The sequence below is a fragment of the Chamaea fasciata genome, unplaced genomic scaffold (genome assembly GCF_029207755.1).
Source record: "Chamaea fasciata isolate MVZ Bird 193981 ecotype frontalis unplaced genomic scaffold, bChaFas1.0.hap1 SCAF_7, whole genome shotgun sequence".
In the NCBI taxonomy this organism is placed as follows: domain Eukaryota; kingdom Metazoa; phylum Chordata; class Aves; order Passeriformes; family Sylviidae; genus Chamaea; species Chamaea fasciata.
This window is the reverse complement of record NW_027094092.1, coordinates 41224005-41242478: the sequence shown is the minus strand read 5'-3', so window position 1 is coordinate 41242478 and position 18474 is coordinate 41224005. Positions and strand designations below refer to the sequence as shown.

The 18474-nt window shown below is 39.6% G+C and overlaps 1 protein-coding gene across 2 annotated transcripts; it reads left to right on the top strand.

Moving 5' to 3' along the window:
- Positions 1-330: 330 nt before the first annotated feature.
- SNW1 (SNW domain containing 1) lies at positions 331-18162 on the top strand. 2 transcript variants are annotated; one of them, XM_066188584.1, is made up of 14 exons: positions 331-413; positions 1414-1567; positions 3969-4130; positions 9768-9863; positions 9954-10060; positions 10882-10986; positions 11080-11149; positions 11930-11995; positions 13264-13380; positions 13728-13869; positions 15570-15666; positions 16477-16594; positions 17616-17779; positions 17856-18162. In XM_066188584.1, exons 1-14 carry the CDS (start codon positions 400-402, stop codon positions 18058-18060), a joined length of 1617 nt encoding a protein of 538 aa, XP_066044681.1. In that variant the 5' UTR covers positions 331-399; the 3' UTR covers positions 18061-18162. The 2 variants fall into 2 exon arrangements, with proteins under 2 accessions (XP_066044681.1, XP_066044680.1); XM_066188583.1 differs by having other exon boundaries at positions 9768-10060.
- Positions 18163-18474: the final 312 nt, after the last annotated feature.

Sequence of the window (18474 nt, the reverse complement as noted above, 5' to 3'; positions counted from 1 at the left end):
CCACTTTAAGTCTCTCTTCTTCCCTTCACTTCCTTGTCCCAGTTCGACGATTTCTAAGCAGCAGGTATCAGAACAAATTTTATTCCAATCCATTTGCTGCATATTTTCTGCTTTTTACTTGGACATTTTCAGCTGGATGAACTGTGAAGTTACTGAGCTTGTCGGAGACTGTGACAATAGCGCAGGGGAGCGGAATTGGACGGCGGAAGAAATAAGCGGGGATTCTGTAAAACTACACCTCCCAGAATGCCTTGCAGCCTATCCGCATGCGCCGCCGCGAGTGACGTTACGGGGACTACTACTCCCATGCCACACTGCGGGTATAGCGCATGTGCATGTGTCGCCAACTTCTCCATCCTGGGCGGCCCGACTGCGGAGCGGACGGCGTACGCGGGCAAGATGGCGCTCACCAGGTGGGTCGGGGGGCCCAGCCGGGCCGTGAGGGCGCTGCGGACCCCCCCGGTTGGCCCGGGGATTCCCCGCCGCGCTGCGGGGGTTCGCCGACGGGAGCGGCCGCCTTTAGGGAGCGCGTTGAGGGGCCGCGGCCGCTCCTGGGCACTGGCCCGCCGGTCGGGCCGCGGCCGCAGGGGGTGCGGCGAGGGCCGGTCGGGCCTGGGGGAGCGGCTGTTTGTGCCCTAGTCAGGGCTCTGCTTCTCTCGCGTGTTCACTGTGGGTGGAAGGAGCTCCTCCGCCTCCGTTGGGTCTGTGGGGTTTTGTCGAGGTTTCTTCACCGTCAGAGAGGGCGAGCGGTCTTTGTTTACGAGTTGTAATGTCTGTCCCAGGGCATGGAACTGCAGTTCGCGTGGCTGTTCCGGGGTCCCGAGTTTTTCTGGTTACTCTCTTAGTAAATGCACAAAAGGGCTTTGTAGACAAGAAGAGCTGAAAAGGGGGAAATGAAGAAATTTGGGTTCGACTTGCCCTTGGCAGGGAGATGTCAGGCTTTGAGAGGGGAGGTTGTTGTCAGATCTGTCTGTGGATGTTTGCCTTGAGAGAAAGGAAGAGCCAGTCATTGGGATTAGAGATATAGGAACATAGTATTTCTTACTCATTCGTAGTAGTGTAAAGAATACCAGCGATATGTGACATTCCTGTTGGAAAATGGGCATTGTCACTCTTCTGTTCAAACACCATGTGAATGTGGGTGAATTTGGCAGTAATTTTTTTAGGAGTTCTCCAGAATGCTGAGAAAGCACACATTACCTTTGCCGCTCTAATCTCAGAAGTTACTGAATCTCAGAAGTTGCTCTCACACTTATAAGTGCAATGCTCAAGTTTCATAATTTTTTTCTTAGTAGAGAAAGTATTAACGTAGAAAGAAGTTGACTCGAGCATAATTGAGTATCTGTGAGTGAAGTTACCAGAATTAACTTTTTTTATGTCATTCTCTTTTGTTTGTTGTCCGTGGATGTCCAGCTTTTTGCCAGCTCCAACCCAGCTGTCCCAGGATCAGCTAGAACTAGAAGAAAGAGCAAGAGCTCAGAGATCCAGGCAGACTGCTCTGGTCTCCTCACGAAGGGAACCACCTCCTTATGGTTACCGGAAAGGATGGATACCACGGGCACTAGAGGTAAATATTTAAATTGATGCAGTAGTAGTGTGTCTGCTAAAGGGGGAAAAAGATTTCTGAAGTAGAAAAAAATTCTGAGCACCTTGAATGTAGCTGAGAATTGTGCAGAGCCTTACAATGTGCATCGTCCAAACCACTTGATATATTCTTGTGTTGGGAGAGGTTCTAATCCACCAGATTTCTTAAAAAACATTTGATGGTAAATGGGATGGTCTGTGTCTACTTCTCTTCAGAGATTGTTGTGTTTTAATGTGGAAAAATGTCTGTGGTCCTTGGGATTTACAACCTGTGAACACAAGATTGTCCTGAGAAAGACATCCATATTGTTCCTCTGTAAGTGTTAAATACACATTCTGGATTATAGCTGAAATAAGTGAACATGTGTGGATCAGAGAAAAGAACATTCATGTGTTCTGTTCAAAAATGTAGTTGCTATTGGGGGACAAAATTATTTCAGTTGGAAGGAGAACTTAAAAATTAGTCAAGTATTTGTTGTTTAAGTATGTTGCTGGCTAAAGGGTTTTGGACAATGTTGTGTGTCATTAATTGTAATCCTTGACATTTTAATGTAATCTGAACTGGAACTGCTAAAGGTAGAAACAAAATACAGATGTGTAGCTCTGATAACAAAACTGTTTTAGTAGTCTCACTATGAACTTACCGTCTCTTCCTGTGAGGAAAAACCTTGCAGTTTGAGGTGATTCCTGACAGCTTCTGAGACCTGTTCTGATGAGTCAGAAGCCAGTTATCTTGGGACCAAGCATGCTGTTGAAGTTTTATTACAGCACTTCATGCATGATCCTACGTTATTTCCAAATACAGTGATTTCATCAGCTTCTTACAGCATTGCCCTCATTTATGTTTGAGTGCCATTTTTGTAAATCCAGCACTCTTCTGTAGTGATCCATGTGCTTCAAATAGTAGTTCCAGTAGTTCACTGAAAGAAAACATTCTTGTGTGGGTTCAGCATTAAGTCATATGCTGCATATGTATGATGTCAGAAATTATGCTTTTATTATACCCAGTGTAGGTTTCCCTTCTTACACTGTTGAGTACTAAAGTTAGTATTTTAGTGCTTATTCTTTCTTAATGTTAATAAAGAATTTTTTTAAGAAGCCAGGTGCTGAAGGTTTGCGAAGAGTTTCCAGCACCACTTGACCACAAATTAATGCACATCCCAGAAAGCCTGTTAAGGGCTCCTTTCTGCTTCATAAAAAAGTGCAAATTACAGTAAATGCTTTTAAAGCATAACCTTTTTCCAGTGACCCTGGACTGCCATTGCTGGAAAATGCAAAACCTGTTCTTTATACCTAAAGAGATACAAAAAAAAAAAAAAAAGACTGAATTTGGTTCTGGCTAATACTTTAACTACTGATTGTTGAATGTGGGGCATCCAGTGGAAAACTTCAGATAATGGAAACTGTGTTTCAAGGAGCATTTGCAGATGGCATCAGCAGGCTGTCCGTGTTTGGAAGTGTTCTGTTTGGTCATTTCCATTCTCAGTCCACTCCTTCCCGTGGTGGTAACTACATGGTCACATGGTGAGCGTGGAGGGAGATTGATCTGCTTAAGACACCCATTCTTGTTTTTTGATCTCTTTTTGTTACCAGACTCCACATAAACCATCCCATTGCAACAAAGAAAGGGCAAGATGCTCATGCTGCTTTAAGCAAATGCTTCCTCCAAAGTGTTGCACTTGAAACTGTAGCCTGAAGTTGTTTTATGAATGGTACTGCTGCATCCTCTATGGTACTGAGCGAGGATGATCTGCTTTAAGAAGTCTTTTGGTTATCTGCTTATTAAATGCTTTTATACCAACCTGTTGTAGGGGAGAGGAGTAAACTGGAAATATTGGGCTTTGGGTGCTGGCCCAAATTTCAGTGTACTTGCCCATCAAAGTAAGGAAATGTTTGACACATGTAGCATTGTAAAGCTATGCGCTACAGGCTTTGAAAAGAATGGAATGCTTTTTTATCTTATTCACTTCATTATGGTGTGAAAAGCAACAAATAACCAGTAGAAGTCTTCATAAAAATGCTGCTCCTGTGATTTTAGTACCCACCGTTGCTTTATTTCAGAAGGTTAATTTTTAAAGTTCTAACTAATAACTCGCGTGATAATTAAATACTTAATTTTGTATTGTCTGTAGCATAGTATTGTCTACACATTCAAATCAGTAATATCTGTTCCTACTTTGTGCCAGGAATAATTACTGCAAGATGTCTTTCCATTTCAGTGTCTTTTAAGAATTGTAAGTTCTCTCATTAATTGATCACTTACCAGTGAAATAATAAAGTTACTGAAGCATTTTTGCCAAGTTCATTTTTGTTAAAATCAATCTGCTCTTCCAGCTTGCATTTTTTTTGTCTTCTGGACATTCACTACTTTTTCTTTTCTATAGGATTTTGGAGATGGGGGTGCTTTCCCAGAAATTCATGTGGCCCAATATCCGTTGGATATGGGCCGAAAGAAGAAAATGTCCAATGCTTTGGCTGTTCAGGTGGATGCAGAAGGAAAAATAAAATACGACGCAATTGCTCGACAAGGACAGTCAAAGGACAAGGTAATATTTCTTCCAGTGTATCAGGTGGCATGTATACTTGGGAAAGTTGTATGTTCACATTGCATATACTTGAACTCATTGGTCTGGCATTAGCCACAGATTGTGTCCTCTCTTCTTGTTTAAGAACTAAAATAATGTCAGATATTGTGATCTTCTCTGTAATATAATTAAAAGATAACGCAAAAATGGTGAAAATCTCTATACAGAACTTACCTGACGGCTTAGCAGTTCTGTTTTTCCAATGAAGGCAAGAAACTGAAAACAGTTTTGCAGCCTCATTTCAGTGTGTAGAGGGAGGGGGCAAAAAACTGGACAGAAAACACAGGTCAGCCTTCAGAATACTGCACCTTGTGTCTTACTGATCCAGTATTTGACACTTCTGGTTGTTTTCAGTGGTTTTGGGTGCTCTGTTTTTGCTGCTGTTGTTTAATTGCAGCAGAAAGTATTACCAGCAGTTATATTACAAAAGTTTTGTGCTGAGTTCAAGAGATAGCAAGATTCTCATGGAGTTTTTTAAGGGGGACATCAACTTCCTATATCCAGTACCCTTTCTGAAACCAAGAGATGACACTTGAGGTCCTAACTAGTTTTGAGGAGATCAGGTACTTGGGTCTCTTAAATCTACTTTAAGGAGTATTTACACCTGCCATTTCAAGTGTAAGCAAGTGGGCTGCATGGACTTTAATTCTCTTAAGCGTGTGTAGGGGGCTGGAAAACTGCTGAGGCCTGACGAAGTGGATGACCAGCCGCTTCTTCCAGCAAGCATCTTCTGTAGAGAATAGGATAATGCAAAGAAAGTAAACAGAACATTAACTGCAAAGAGTGTTTTACCTAATAGATATGGATAGTTGTTGTCAAAATAATTTAACTTCTTGGACTTTAAATTAGGGTGCGTTGAAAAGCTTATGGGTATGTAATGTGCCCCATGTCTTGCTACATTTGAGGAAGGGAGGAACCCAAAATATAAACTCTCCCTCTCAAACAAAAAAATAGAACCGGCATTCTAAGAATATTAGGGAAAATACTTTTAACAGATGAATTTATTGTTTTAAACAAATTCTACAGCCAGTAGGATTCTATATTTAATTAATACTCTGAGTGTCAAAGCATCGCATCTTGCATATCCTCATCCTATGCCTCGTGTTACTGCAGTACTTTTGAAAAAGATGAATGCAGACTGGACTGCATGCTGTCATGCGGAAGAAAGTAGTTAGACTAAGCAATGAAAAAACAGCAGTGGCAATATTTTTATTGAGGGGACTTTATTTGGAGTTCCATCAGGCTTTGTCTAATGACTGGAATTGTTTTTCAGATGAAGGTGTTAAAATACTAATTCTATTTGAAGAATTTTTTTACTCAATATTTGGTACTTTATGCTAAATAGAAATTTTTCTTTGTTGAAAGCATACAAAGTAATTTCAAGCAGATAATTAGACAAGAAGTAATCATACCAATTTTCGGGAAACTGCAGGCCAAATAATAAGAAAAAAATTATTAGTAGTTAAACGCTCATTTTTACAACTTGTCAAATACATCTTTACTTATTTGTAGGATTATCTTTAATTTGTATGTAATAGAACTGTTAAGATTGGAATCTTAGGATGTTTGAAAAATGGCTAGATATGATTGTAGGCTTGAGGCAAAAGTTACCGTAATCCTTTGCTGGGTCTTACTTGGTTTAGAGTTAGGAAAATACTTCTTAACAGGTAGAGTTAAATTTAAGCTGTTAAATTTAAGCTGTTTGTCATACTTGATTCATGAGGATCTGTACTTTCATGAACTTTCCACATGGCATCTACATTGAAGGCAGTAATATTCTCTTTCTCATACACCAAGAGATGTGGGGCTTTTCCAAAACCAGGCTCTGTAGAACTGCAGAGTTAGGGTTCCCTAACCCTGAGCTCAGCCTTCTGTGTCAGGTTGATCTTGATTGCATCCAGCGGGATGTAAATGCTGAAAGTAAAGATTAGGTATTGTGATTCAAAGGGGAGTGAAACTGATGGAAAATTCGATCAGAGATTCATAGAATGGTTTGGGTTGGGACACCCTCTGCCAGACCAGGTTGGTCAAAGCCTCATTCATTCTGGCCTTGAACACTTCCAGGGATGGGCTGTCCACAGCTGCTCTGGGCAGCCTGTTCCTGTGCTTCACCACCCTCACAGTAAAGAATTTCTTCCTAATCCTGGTCTAAGCCTACCTTCCTTCAGCTTAAAGCCCTTCCCCCTTGTCCTGTCACTACATGGCCTTGTAAGAAGTGCTCCTCCAGCTTGTAGATTCCTTTAGAAAGGCTGCTGTAAGGTCTCTCTGGAGCCTTCTCCAGGCTGAACATCACCAACACTCTCAGCCTGTCTTCATAGAAGAGGTGCTACAACCCTGCTGTCAATTTAGTGGCCTCCTCTGGACTCATTCAAACAGGTCAATGTTGTCTTTGTGTTTGAGGCCTCAGAGCTGGATGCAGCACACCAGCTTGGGTCTCACCAGAGCAAAAGTAGAGGGGCAGAATGATCTCCCTCAATCTGCTGGCCACACTGTATTTGATGTAGCTCAGGATAAAATTGACTTTCTGTGCTGCAACAGGTATTCAAAACAATTTCACTGGAAACAGCAGAACCACTATTGCTTGATTTAGTTTGCTTTCTAGGAGGATGTATTGGCAGAGATGTCATAGGGAGCAGTTCTTCAGTGATCTGTGTTGAGTTGAATAATGTGGAATATTTTCTCTTAAGAGCTTCTGATAGTACAGTGTCAGTAGGATTAGACAGAGTAAGTTTCATTTTTCAGAGAGCTGCAGCCTTAATTCAATATTTCTTCAATCTTAATACTTAGAGCTAAAAGAAACAGATACTTAGCAGCCTGCCAGAAATGAGATGGAATTAATAAACCTATTCTAGGAGCTACTTGTTTGGTCTGAGTTAGGAAGCAAATTTTGCTTTTGCTACAGCTTATTGATATTTTAAAGTTGAATTTAGTGTTCTGCATTTTTGTACAGGCAGCAGTTCCATCACCCAGCTCCTATCTCTAGATGACTTGTCAGCAGTTTCTACCATTGCAGTGGTTCATCTCCCTTGCATTTGTTCCCTTACATATTTTTAAAAAAATGTTGCTTCAGAGAATTTTCATTGAAAAATACTGACATAGATGTGATAGTGTGACAAGCCTCCTGTTTCGGTTTGGCAGAAAGTCTGCTAGACATGAAATGCTGGATAACATTGACAGGCCTGGATGCATGACCTTCTGGATCTGTGAATGGAGTTCCGTCTGGTTGTCGAGATGAAGGATTTCTAGCTTAGCTGTGTGGTTAGTTCTTGTGCTGCTGTAAATTCTTTCAGTACTTTCCCTACTTATATTACTAAAAGCCAGGCTAAAATAATGCATCAATAGTGATATATTTTGGTGAGACTTAGGCTGTCCCCTTATTAGGAAAATAAGAACATGTAATTGCATCTTGTGTTTCTATAAAGAGAGAAGAAAGAGTGAAATGAAGGAATGGAATTGTTAAGTCCCTTCCTGTTTTCCAGCAAGAATTACTTTATATCCTGGTGCTCGATTTCTTCTTCATGGCCCAAGGCTGTGACTTAGTTGTTAAAGGAGAAAAAACCATCACGAGGCTTATTTACCAGCTTTTTTCCCCAAGATTGTCAATTCAATCAAAACATTTACAAGAGAGCAGTTCCATTGTTGAAGGAAGTCCTGTCACAGCTACGGAAAAGGTCAAGAGAACATGAATATAACTCAAATAATCCGAAGTGTTAGTTGCAATTTATTTGCCTTTGTGGCAGAGCTTGGTTTTAGAGTTTGTTACCAGTTTTTTATCTGGTGTGTGTACCAGGCTTACAACCATGTAATCTAAATGATTTCTAAAATGTTATGTTTCATATGGAGAAACCATTCTTTGACAAGGAAGGAATTCATGCTGCATTGCTTGATAGTAAATTCTTGATTTGCATATAGGATTGATGAGCACTGTACAGGGCTGGTTGTGATGTATAGAACAAAATATGTCAAGGTTTTCTGTCTAGCAAATTAAGAAATTTCTATCAAGAGACTTGCATCTATCAAGTGCCTTGTGAGACTCAGAATGTGATTGATGTCTAAATCCTGCCATGTGGTACAGCATCTTAGCCAGTTAGGTAATATTATTCTCTTTCTGATTGCAGTGGCATGTAGATTTCTAATTGCTGCCTGTTAAGGCTGCCCCAGCCAGGAAATCACATAACTGTAGCAGAACTTGAGGTTTTTCTTTCTGCCTAGAAGGAGATTCTGCTTTTCAGTAGCAATCAGAATGAAATACCTAAAGCACAGGCTGATGCTTCCTTTTTAATTTTGTAGATTGAAAAATGGTAGTGGATGGGCACAGTACGATATCAAACAATCTCAGTCTCTTCTTTATCTTACATGAATGAAATGTCTCAACATTACTCGTAAAACAAGATGTCTAGAAAAACAACAAAAAGAAATGTAAATTCTTTATCTGCCTCTTTGTATCACTTCAGAAAAATGATTGCAATTAAAACAAGTGTATAAAGTTCTTGATGGCAATAGAAATATTTGTATTTTCAGGATAGTTTAATCTATATTATATATTTCTTCTATAATAAAGCATGTTGTCATTTGTGTGCAATACTTTGGAGTTTAAATAGTTCACATGGATCATTTGTACCTCAGTGTAAAGTAGTTTTTAGATCGCTCTTGGACCACCACAAGGAGTATCTTCTTTTATTTTCTGGGGGTTTTTTTTGTCTTTTGGGATGCTCTAAAGCTCTTTCAACATACTTTGTTCTTCATACTCTTCAGCAAGACACTTGGACTTATGAGTTAAGTACCTTAGAGGAACACTTCTCTTCAGATGTCCTTCATTCAGCATCTGAGTGAAGGCTGAGAAGCAGAAAATGGCTCTTGTGTGGTTAATTAATGCTGAGGCTACAGGTTAATTTTGTAGTTGGACATGTACTGTACAATGAACTTGAAATAATTGTTCTTGACTTAAAATCCTTTGAAGTAAAACTTCCTATTTTGTTGAATACATGTGAAGTATTAATGTAATACAATACATTTTTCCCTGAAGCCACTTAATAGTGTTCTTTCCCTGTATTTAAAATTGGAACTTAAAGCTGCCAGCAGCTAGCTGCATGTTGTGTGAAAACTCAAGTACCTATATAAAGGAAAGTGTCAGACCAGATTTCTCAAGTATTTATTTTTTCATGAAAACAGTAAACATAATTAAATGAAAAAAATCCAGATGCAGGAAAATACATGTATCAAATTCTTGAGTAATCCTTGAAATACAAGCAAAAATGTATGGGGTTTTATCAGTTTGGGGTCCCTAAAAAAAGAAAATACTAGGAATGGGAAGCAGAAAACTGCTGTCTAATGCCAGTTCTGAGAGCAACTTACACAATTATATTTAATCAGATTGCTTTGTTTCTTCGATTACTCCATCTGTAAAATGGGGTCTGGACTAAATGTGTAACCAGGGCTTCTATGAGAGTAATTGAACTGCATGTAATTGTAATACATTTATAGTTGTATATTAATTTTAATTAGTACTCAAAGTATAGTCTAAGCCTGAAACGTTTCCTTTGATGTATGTATGTTTATTCCTGTTCACCAGCACTACTAAAATCTAATGTCTTCCAGGTTATTTACAGCAAGTACACAGATCTCGTGCCAAAAGAGGTCATGAATGTGGATGATCCTGAGCTACAAAGACCAGATGAGGAAGCAATTAGAGAGGTATTGTATGCACTGCTGTGCCTAGTTAGCAGTGGTATGCTTTATGTCTTGCAATGGGATGAGATGTACACTGTGGTATTTTTTCTTCAGATAACAGAGAAGACAAGAGCAGCCTTGGAAAAATCAGTCTCCCAAAAAGTTGCAGCAGCCATGCCAGTTCGAGCTGCCGACAAACTAGCTCCTGCACAGTACATTCGGTATGTAGTGCTGGTATTTATGTAAGATGTCGTGATATACAAAGTAGATTCAAATCGGCATACCTGTTGAATTTCTGAGAGCAGAAATTCCTCTTGAATTCTATTCTTCTGTAAGGGATATGAAACTGGCTTCTGTATTTTGAATTAACCCACTAATGATCACCTATATTGAAGTGTGTAGAAATATGTCTTTAACATTTCGTGAGTTACAGCACTTTGGAGGGGTTATTGTTTTAGCAACAAAACACCGATTTGCCAGGGATCACCATTAATGATGCTGCCCTGGAAGTGAAGTATTTACTGCAAGTTTCAAGCCACAACAAGACAAGTAACAAAGTTCTTCCTTCACAGAAAATGAGCAGTTGGAAACAATTGGAATTATGAGGAGGCTACTACTTATTTATGATAATTTTCTGTTTCAAACTCATAAAATTTCATAGCAGGGTTACACTTGGCTTGAGGTTAATTCTGAAAAAAGCATGTGAAGAGGTTCTTAATGAACAGTAAGAAGACAGCAGCCCTTCATAAACATAGGTAGGGAGTAGTGTGACAACCTGTGTGTACTGTACTCGTTTTTCTTCTATTTCAAAATCTAGGTTGAAATAGGAGAATATAGTCCTGAAGAGAAATTACATTCTCTCTGGTGTAACTGAGTCTGCACTCATCTGTGCAGTTACCTGCTTCTGACATTCATAGTGGAATAGTCTTAAACTGTTCTGCATAAAATGAAACCACAGCTAGAGCAGTGAACTGAGTGAAAATGGAGGTGGGAAGGGAATTTCTAGCTGTGTGCAGAGAACTGAGCACTCTGTTTTATTCAGGTACACACCATCGCAGCAAGGAGTTGCATTCAACTCTGGAGCAAAACAGAGAGTTATTAGAATGGTGGAAATGCAGAAGGACCCTATGGAGCCTCCAAGATTCAAGTAAGTATTCACAGCTTGTTCATGGCAAATAGAAGATTCTGAAGTGTATTTCTGTGCAACATGCTGATTGTAATTGTTTTCTTAATTGCTCAGAATTAACAAGAAGATTCCACGAGGACCACCATCTCCTCCAGCACCTGTAATGCACTCTCCAAGTAGAAAGGTATGAAATGCCGTAATGTTCTCAGTTTTGAATGCTTAGGTGGGCCCAGATATTCTTCTTTGATCTAGTTCATTTCTATGTACCTTCTCCTTACTGATCGTTTGATGTGATGTTAAGTGATAAACTGGGTGCCCAGTGCAATCTTTTGGTTTGCTTTTTTTCTTTGTTTTTCATTGGGGCAGTTCTGAAAGTACCTGTCTTTTTATTTATCTTGTCAAAGGTTGAGTAGATGTGTCATACATTTTATGCAGGGCTGCATTGCTGAATTTGTTCATGGCATGAATGAGTTGACCAAGGCTTTTAGCAACTGTTAACAGTGCTTTTAGCATTGTTAAGCTAATCCTTAATAACACTAACTTGTGTCATTAAGGGTTAGCTCCTTCTGAGAGATGAGTGTAGTGGTGTTTGGTACAACTTGAATAGCTGCTAAATGTGCAGATGGTAACAAGCTGGCTGTGAGTAAGGCCTGTGTGATGAAAGCTTAAGAGGATGCTGAAGAGCCATCGGGACTTTATTCAGTATTGGCAAAGATACAGTGCAAAAATAAATCCCATGGCAGAGGGTTTGGAACCAGCTGATAGCTCTAAGGTCCCTTCCAGTCAAACCATTCCTTGATTCTGTAATCTTACTGCTTGCTAAGAGGAGTTGGGATTTTGTTCTGGAGTCCTGAACTTTCTACTCTAACTTACTTCAATAGTTTCATAGCTGCTTTTGAGAAAGAAAACAGTATTTCCTTTTACTGTAAATCTGAAGATGACTTTGCTTCTTCTCTTAAATCAGATGACTGTGAAAGAGCAGCAAGAGTGGAAAATTCCTCCATGCATTTCAAACTGGAAAAATGCAAAGGTAATTAAGTTGTCGTCAATTTATTTTTCTAATGTTGCACTCTGATGGGAAACTTCCGTGAATGATTTAAGCTTGAATTATACTGATTTTAAACATACAGAGTTAGGTAAACTGGCTGCTTCCAGCATAGAGAACACATGATGATACAGTTCATTTTTCTTCAGTTTGGCAAATAAGGGTTGTCCAATTGAGAGTATAGAACTGAGGGTGAATATGTTACTTCATGGCAGAGATTATAAATTTGGAGAGGAAAAATTTATATTAGTTAAAATCCCCATAATAGTGCAGTCCAAAGTCCAAATCTCTCAAGGTTGCAAAGTAAAGCCATGTAAACTGAAAAAGAGCAGAGTATCAGAGACCCAAGCATGTTTCTTTTTAATATTGCAGTTCATATTTCTGGAAAGTTTTCCTTGTTGCATTCTTTCATTAATTAATTTTTATCACTGATCAGCTAGCTATTTTTGTTCCTTGTTTGAGTAGGTATGTCCTGTCCCTTTGATTTTTATCAGTCATTTAGTTTATGCACCTAGAGGGGGGAGAATTTTTTTGCTGCAGTAACTGGTCTAATCATTCTGAAACGTACTAAACTGTTGTCCTGAGACAGCCTCTTCAAATGGAGGAAGGAAAAGCTGCATGTTTGGATGTTACTTTTTTTCCCTACCCCAACACAGCTGTTTAACTGGGACTGACGCTAATTAGGAGATCAAATTTTAGGTTACAGATGCTAAAACCAAAGCAAAAATTTTGTAAAGCTCACAAAAAAAAATCTTAAAATATGATCTATAAATAATTTTTGAGTTTCGGCTTTGGAAAACAAATTTGGCATTTAGTATGTCTTACTTTTGCTGGCTGCCTTGTCCCTTACTTTCTCGTTTTGAATCAGCTAATCTCTTAACAAGTATGGATACAGTTTAGGTAAAAGAATTATTAAGCAAAAAATGGTAAAACAGCTTAGAGACTTGAGAAGCAATTATCTGTACTTCTTAACACAAAGCAAAAAGTGGACCTTATCACTTGGAAACTGTCCTTTGTCCTAAGATGAACCTTGAAGGGAAGCTGTGATTGGGATTTGGTGGGAGGGTGGAATTGGAGTGAAGCTTTGTATTACCTGGCAAGAATTTGAAGTACATATGAAAAGGAGATCCATTGAGGCATAATGGTGGGCTGTGAGTTTTCTGTGTGTTTTTGTTTTCTTACCCAACAAATATAATAATGCCTGTTATTACAAGTACTGTTTGTGATTAACTGCCCCTCTCTTTCTACTGTAGGGTTACACCATTCCATTAGATAAACGTCTGGCTGCAGATGGCAGAGGATTGCAGACTGTTCATATTAATGAAAACTTTGCCAAACTTGCTGAGGCGCTCTATATTGCTGACAGAAAGGTCAGGTAGTTCTTTAAACTGTTCTGTTGCATATAGTTTCACCATCTTTGTATGTTAATTTCCTTCAGAAAATCAGCTGTGAATAGGCTATAGCTTTTTGATTTGTCCTGCTTCTTTGCTAACATTAGGCCTTATCCACACTATCTCTGAATCATGGGCTCAGTGGGGGTTAAGTTTTTGGAAGTCATGGGTCTTGTGTCTCAGCTCTAACTGCTGTGGTTGATAGGCTTTGAGCTTCCTAATTTTGGCTTGATTTCTGTCCTGTTTACTGTCTACCTCCATGAAAGATCTGCTTGTATCCCAGGTGCTACACTTTCTCTATTTTTAACCATATCTTACTTGTGCAGGCTCGTGAGGCAGTAGAGATGCGTGCCCAGGTGGAGAGGAAGATGGCTCAGAAAGAAAAGGAGAAACATGAAGAAAAGCTCAGAGAAATGGCTCAGAAAGCCAGGGAGAGAAGAGCAGGGATCAAAACCCATGTTGAAAAAGGTACATTTCTTTGTTATTAAGATGCAATGGCTTTTTTTAACACTATGAAGTGTGGGTTTGGAGCAATAATCTGAGAATTTAAAATATCTAAATACTAGGTGAAATTTGTAAGTATAACATCAGTTCGTGTCTTTATTGGTTAATTCACTAGCTGGTTTGATGGGATGCAGGTTTGAACCTCACATCAGTATGTTGGTATACAGGTTTAGGACACTGAGAATTTTGGAATTAATAAGGCATCAGTGCAAGTGATGGCTTTCATGGACAGTTCCAAATAAACTTTTTTAAGCTTATGGCAGATGAAGGGCAGCTTTGTCTAGAAGAACTAAACCATCTTTAAGTTTTCAAAGGTGGTAAATGGAGTATTCTGGCTCTTGCACTGTTGTAACTGATCTTGCAGAGCTGCAATTTTGTTGGCCAGTAGGCCTTTAAAAACCCTGCTACCAACCTAACTATATTGTCTCCATTGTGATAAGTCTTATGTTCTGATTGAAATTACACTTCAAAAATCAAGATTATGAACTTAGAAAGCAGTTAAGATCTCTCCAGAAGCTGGAGGGATATGGTCATATAATGCCAAATCCTGCAGCTGGGATGTACTAACCTCTTACCAACAGGCTGCGGGCTGGCCAGCTGGAGAGCCACTCTGTTGGAAAGGACCCAGGAGTTGTAGTGGACAATATGCTGAATATAAGCCAGCAGCGTGCTCTGGCAACAGTAATGCTAAGGGCATGCAAAGCTGCCTCTGCAGGAATGTAACCAGTAAGTCAAAGAAAGTAATAATTTCCTTGTATTGGTGCCCTGTTAGACTGCATCTAAAATACTTTGTGCAGTTATGGGCCTCCAGGTACAAGAAAGACACTGATAAATGGGAGTCAGTTCAGTGGAAGGCCATCAGGATGGTCATGGGGCTCAAGTAACTGCCTGTTCAGGAGGTGCTGAGAGAATGAGGCTTGTTCTGCTAGGAGATGATGTGCCATTGGGGCCAGATAATGGGAAGGTTACCCACCAGGTCATCCCACAATGATCCCTAAATGATTATCAGAGCTCTTCACCAAGTTGCATAGTGGAAGAATGAGACAGTGATCAAGAGTTGAAGCAGGAGGTTTCAACTGTGTGTCAGGAGAAAAAATTTCACCATGAGGACAAACAGCAGTGGAACAGGTTGCCTAGGAAATCTGTCAGTCTCTGTCCTTGCAGGTTTTCCTCACCTGAGCGGGGAAAAGCCCTGACCAAGTGGTTTGAATTCAGCATTGATAGCAGGAGGTTGTGAATTAGACTCCCTTCCAACCTGAGTAGTTTCTTCATCACTGATACTGCATCACAGAATGTTCTTCAAAACACTTAAATCTCTGCATGTTTCAATGGTATTTTTATGCTTAGAATTATGACATAATGATCTGTAAATGTTTTAGGATATTAATCCCTAGACAATTATTCTAAGCTCTTGAAAGTTGGAAGAACACAGCTGTTAGGTTATGTCTGCTTTGACTTACCAAGGACAGTCACTTGCTTGGTGCATAAGAAAGCTGTGGTGTTCATGTGTTCAGTTTATTTAAAGTGTAACATTTTAAATAGTGCTAAGGGTCACTACTCTTCCGTAAAAGAGTACTGAATTGAATTACTGTGCCAATGTCTGTGGCATAATTAATTCAAACCTCAAATATTTGTCTATAATGAGCAATCTTGTACTTGTTCAGAGGATGGAGAAGCTAGAGAAAGAGATGAAATCAGACATGACCGGCGCAAAGAGAGACAGCATGACAGAAATCTTTCCCGAGCAGCCCCTGATAAAAGGTGAGTCACAAAAAAAGCTGGTCTATTCCTGTACTGGCACTGCCATCCCCACTAGGCAACCTATTACTCGGCTTTGCTTTTCTCCATGTAAGTGCCTGAATTGTGTCTTGTGGAGACAGTCATTGGTAAGAAGCCCTGTTTGTTCACTGTATGAAAAGGTGTTAAAATACTGGAGTACTCTCTTCAAAACGTAGAATTTTCCATGTGAATGGGAGAGAGGGGTGTGCTGTGTTGGTTTTGGGTGGGTTTTTCTTCAGCAGGACTTCAGTATGTTCAGGTTTAATTAACATGTTGACAGCAGAGATTGAAACCTGAATCTTCTAATTTTGGTGAGACCAGAGTTACCAATAGTGGCTATGTTTCTTGAAGCTATTCATTTTAAGTAAGCTTAGATTTATGAAGGTATGCTGAAGTCTCTTATTAGCTGAAGCCACTGAGATTTCTGAGTGCCAATGGTTTCTGGATGCTTAAAGTCTCTAATATGTTGAAATTGGATTGCTTGGCCTTTCCAGAATCTAACTGCACTGAGTCTTGCAAAAAATAAATATGATATTTTAAACCGAGTCAGCTTGATGTGAATTGCAGATAGTGGAAAGCAAATTTAAATGTCATGTCCAGCTGTACATAACTTTTCCAAATGCTTCCTTTGCCAGGAGACAAATTTTAAATGGTATCTAATGAGGAAGAACAGCAGTCAAAATCTGGCTCCTGAAGCAAATAGTTAGCAAGAAATACAGGATTGGGTTGCAATTGAGCATGTCAACAAGTATAGTTTACTGACCTCATAAAACTTTCAAATTTTTAATTCAGGTCAAAGCTGCAAAGAAATGAGAACAGAGACATCAGTGAAGTTATTGCCCTGGGGGTACCCAACCCCAGGCCATCCAATGAAATCCAATATGACCAGAGGCTCTTCAACCAGAGCAAGGTAAAATACCTTTTCACAGCTGTGTAGCTTTCTATGAGAGCATGCTCATCCTTCCTTTGTGGGTACAGCTAGAATACTAAAGGGAGCCTGTTCTCGTGGTTGGTGTGGATACATTCAGAAAAAAATTCTTTACATAAGTGATTAGCAAACTATTGATTTCCTTTATCCAGAGCCTATTTAAAAAAACAAAAAACAAAAAAACAACCACCTGAATATTCTAAGTGTATAGCTGGATTAAAGGGGTTTTGTTGTTTTTTTTCTCACTTGGGTGTGGGGAGAAAAGCTATTTTGCCTTCAAGCTGCAGTGACCTCATTTTCTTCTCTCGTACACATGTACTGACTGAATAGGAAATCTGCTTTCAAAGCGAAGTAAATACTTTCTATTCCCAATACTGCTTGTGTTAATATTTCTGAAGATATAAACAGTTAACAGCAACATTTATTTTCCCTGAATTTTATACTATTCAGAGATGACAAAATAGATTGGGCTTCAGCAAATCCCTCAATAGACCTGCAGTTTGTCAATCACTCTTTTTCATGTCTCCAGTGAAAGACTTGCAGGCAAGAAGGGAAAGCTGATGAACCAAAAATGAACAGACACTTCTACTTTCAGAGTTTATATAAGCCTGTGTGTGATTTGGATCAGTCAGCTTAAATGATGTTTTCCAGAAATTCTGAATAATACACATTTCTATATGGTTGTACTTAGCTATTACAGGCAGCTGTACTTGCAGGGCAGACTGAAATGACACATTATTCTGAAACATGGATGGCCCATAATCCTTCCTGCTGCTCTCTGGAAGAGCAGGACTGAAGCTTGTAATGTCACATTCTCTGGACTTAATCCCAGACCCAAGCCCACTCATGTCCTCATTAAGTGCTTGGAGTCACTTGAAATCAATTGTAAATCATACTGTATCATCTTTGTGTAACTGTGTAACATCATCAGTGTATTTTGTCATTAAAATAAGTTAGGTGACATTTTGTCAATTAACTTGTGCTATTCGGCTGTTCTTCACAGGGTATGGACAGTGGCTTTGCTGGAGGAGAGGATGAAATTTATAATGTTTATGACCAGCCTTGGAGAAGTGGCAAGGATATGGCCCAAAACATCTACAGGCCAAGTAAAAATGTGGATAAGGACATGTATGGTGATGATCTAGAGGCTCGAATAAAGACCAACAGGTAAGGAAATAAATTTAAGAAATATTCTTAATTAGAACTGTGAAAACAGTCAACTGATAATCATCTTCTCCTGCAGGTTTGTTCCTGACAAAGAGTTTTCTAACTCGGATCGTAACACCAGAGGCAGGGGCAGAGATGGACCAGTTCAGTTTGAGGAGGATCCATTTGGTTTGGACAAGTTTCTGGAAGAAGCCAAGCAACACGGTGGTTCCAAACGGCCATCGGACAGCAGCCGCCCTAAGGAACACGAGCATGAGAGCAAAAAGAGGAGGAAGGACTGAATGCCTCTGCTCCTCGAGAGGTAGGGAAATGGACTGCAAGCCTGGACTTCATGCACAAGGATTTTTCATACTGGGTGTACAGGATGACATTGTAACACAGTAGTTCACAACTCTGGCCGAGTGGATTATACACACACACACACTGATTCTTCTACATAGGACAGCTACCCGAGGAGAGAGAAGACATGGACACCACTTTGAAACATTTCATAAGGGAATTAATTATTCTTTAGCAAGTTCTCTCACTTTCCTGATTCCCCATTGCCCAGCATCTCAGGGTAAGAATGTATCCCCCTTCCTACAGCTTTATGTTTTGTAGGTAGCTAAAACTTTGACTTGATCTGTTAAAGGCTTTCCTGCTGTATATAATGATCATCTTATGCTGTAACAGATGCTGGGGTGTTAATGATTCTG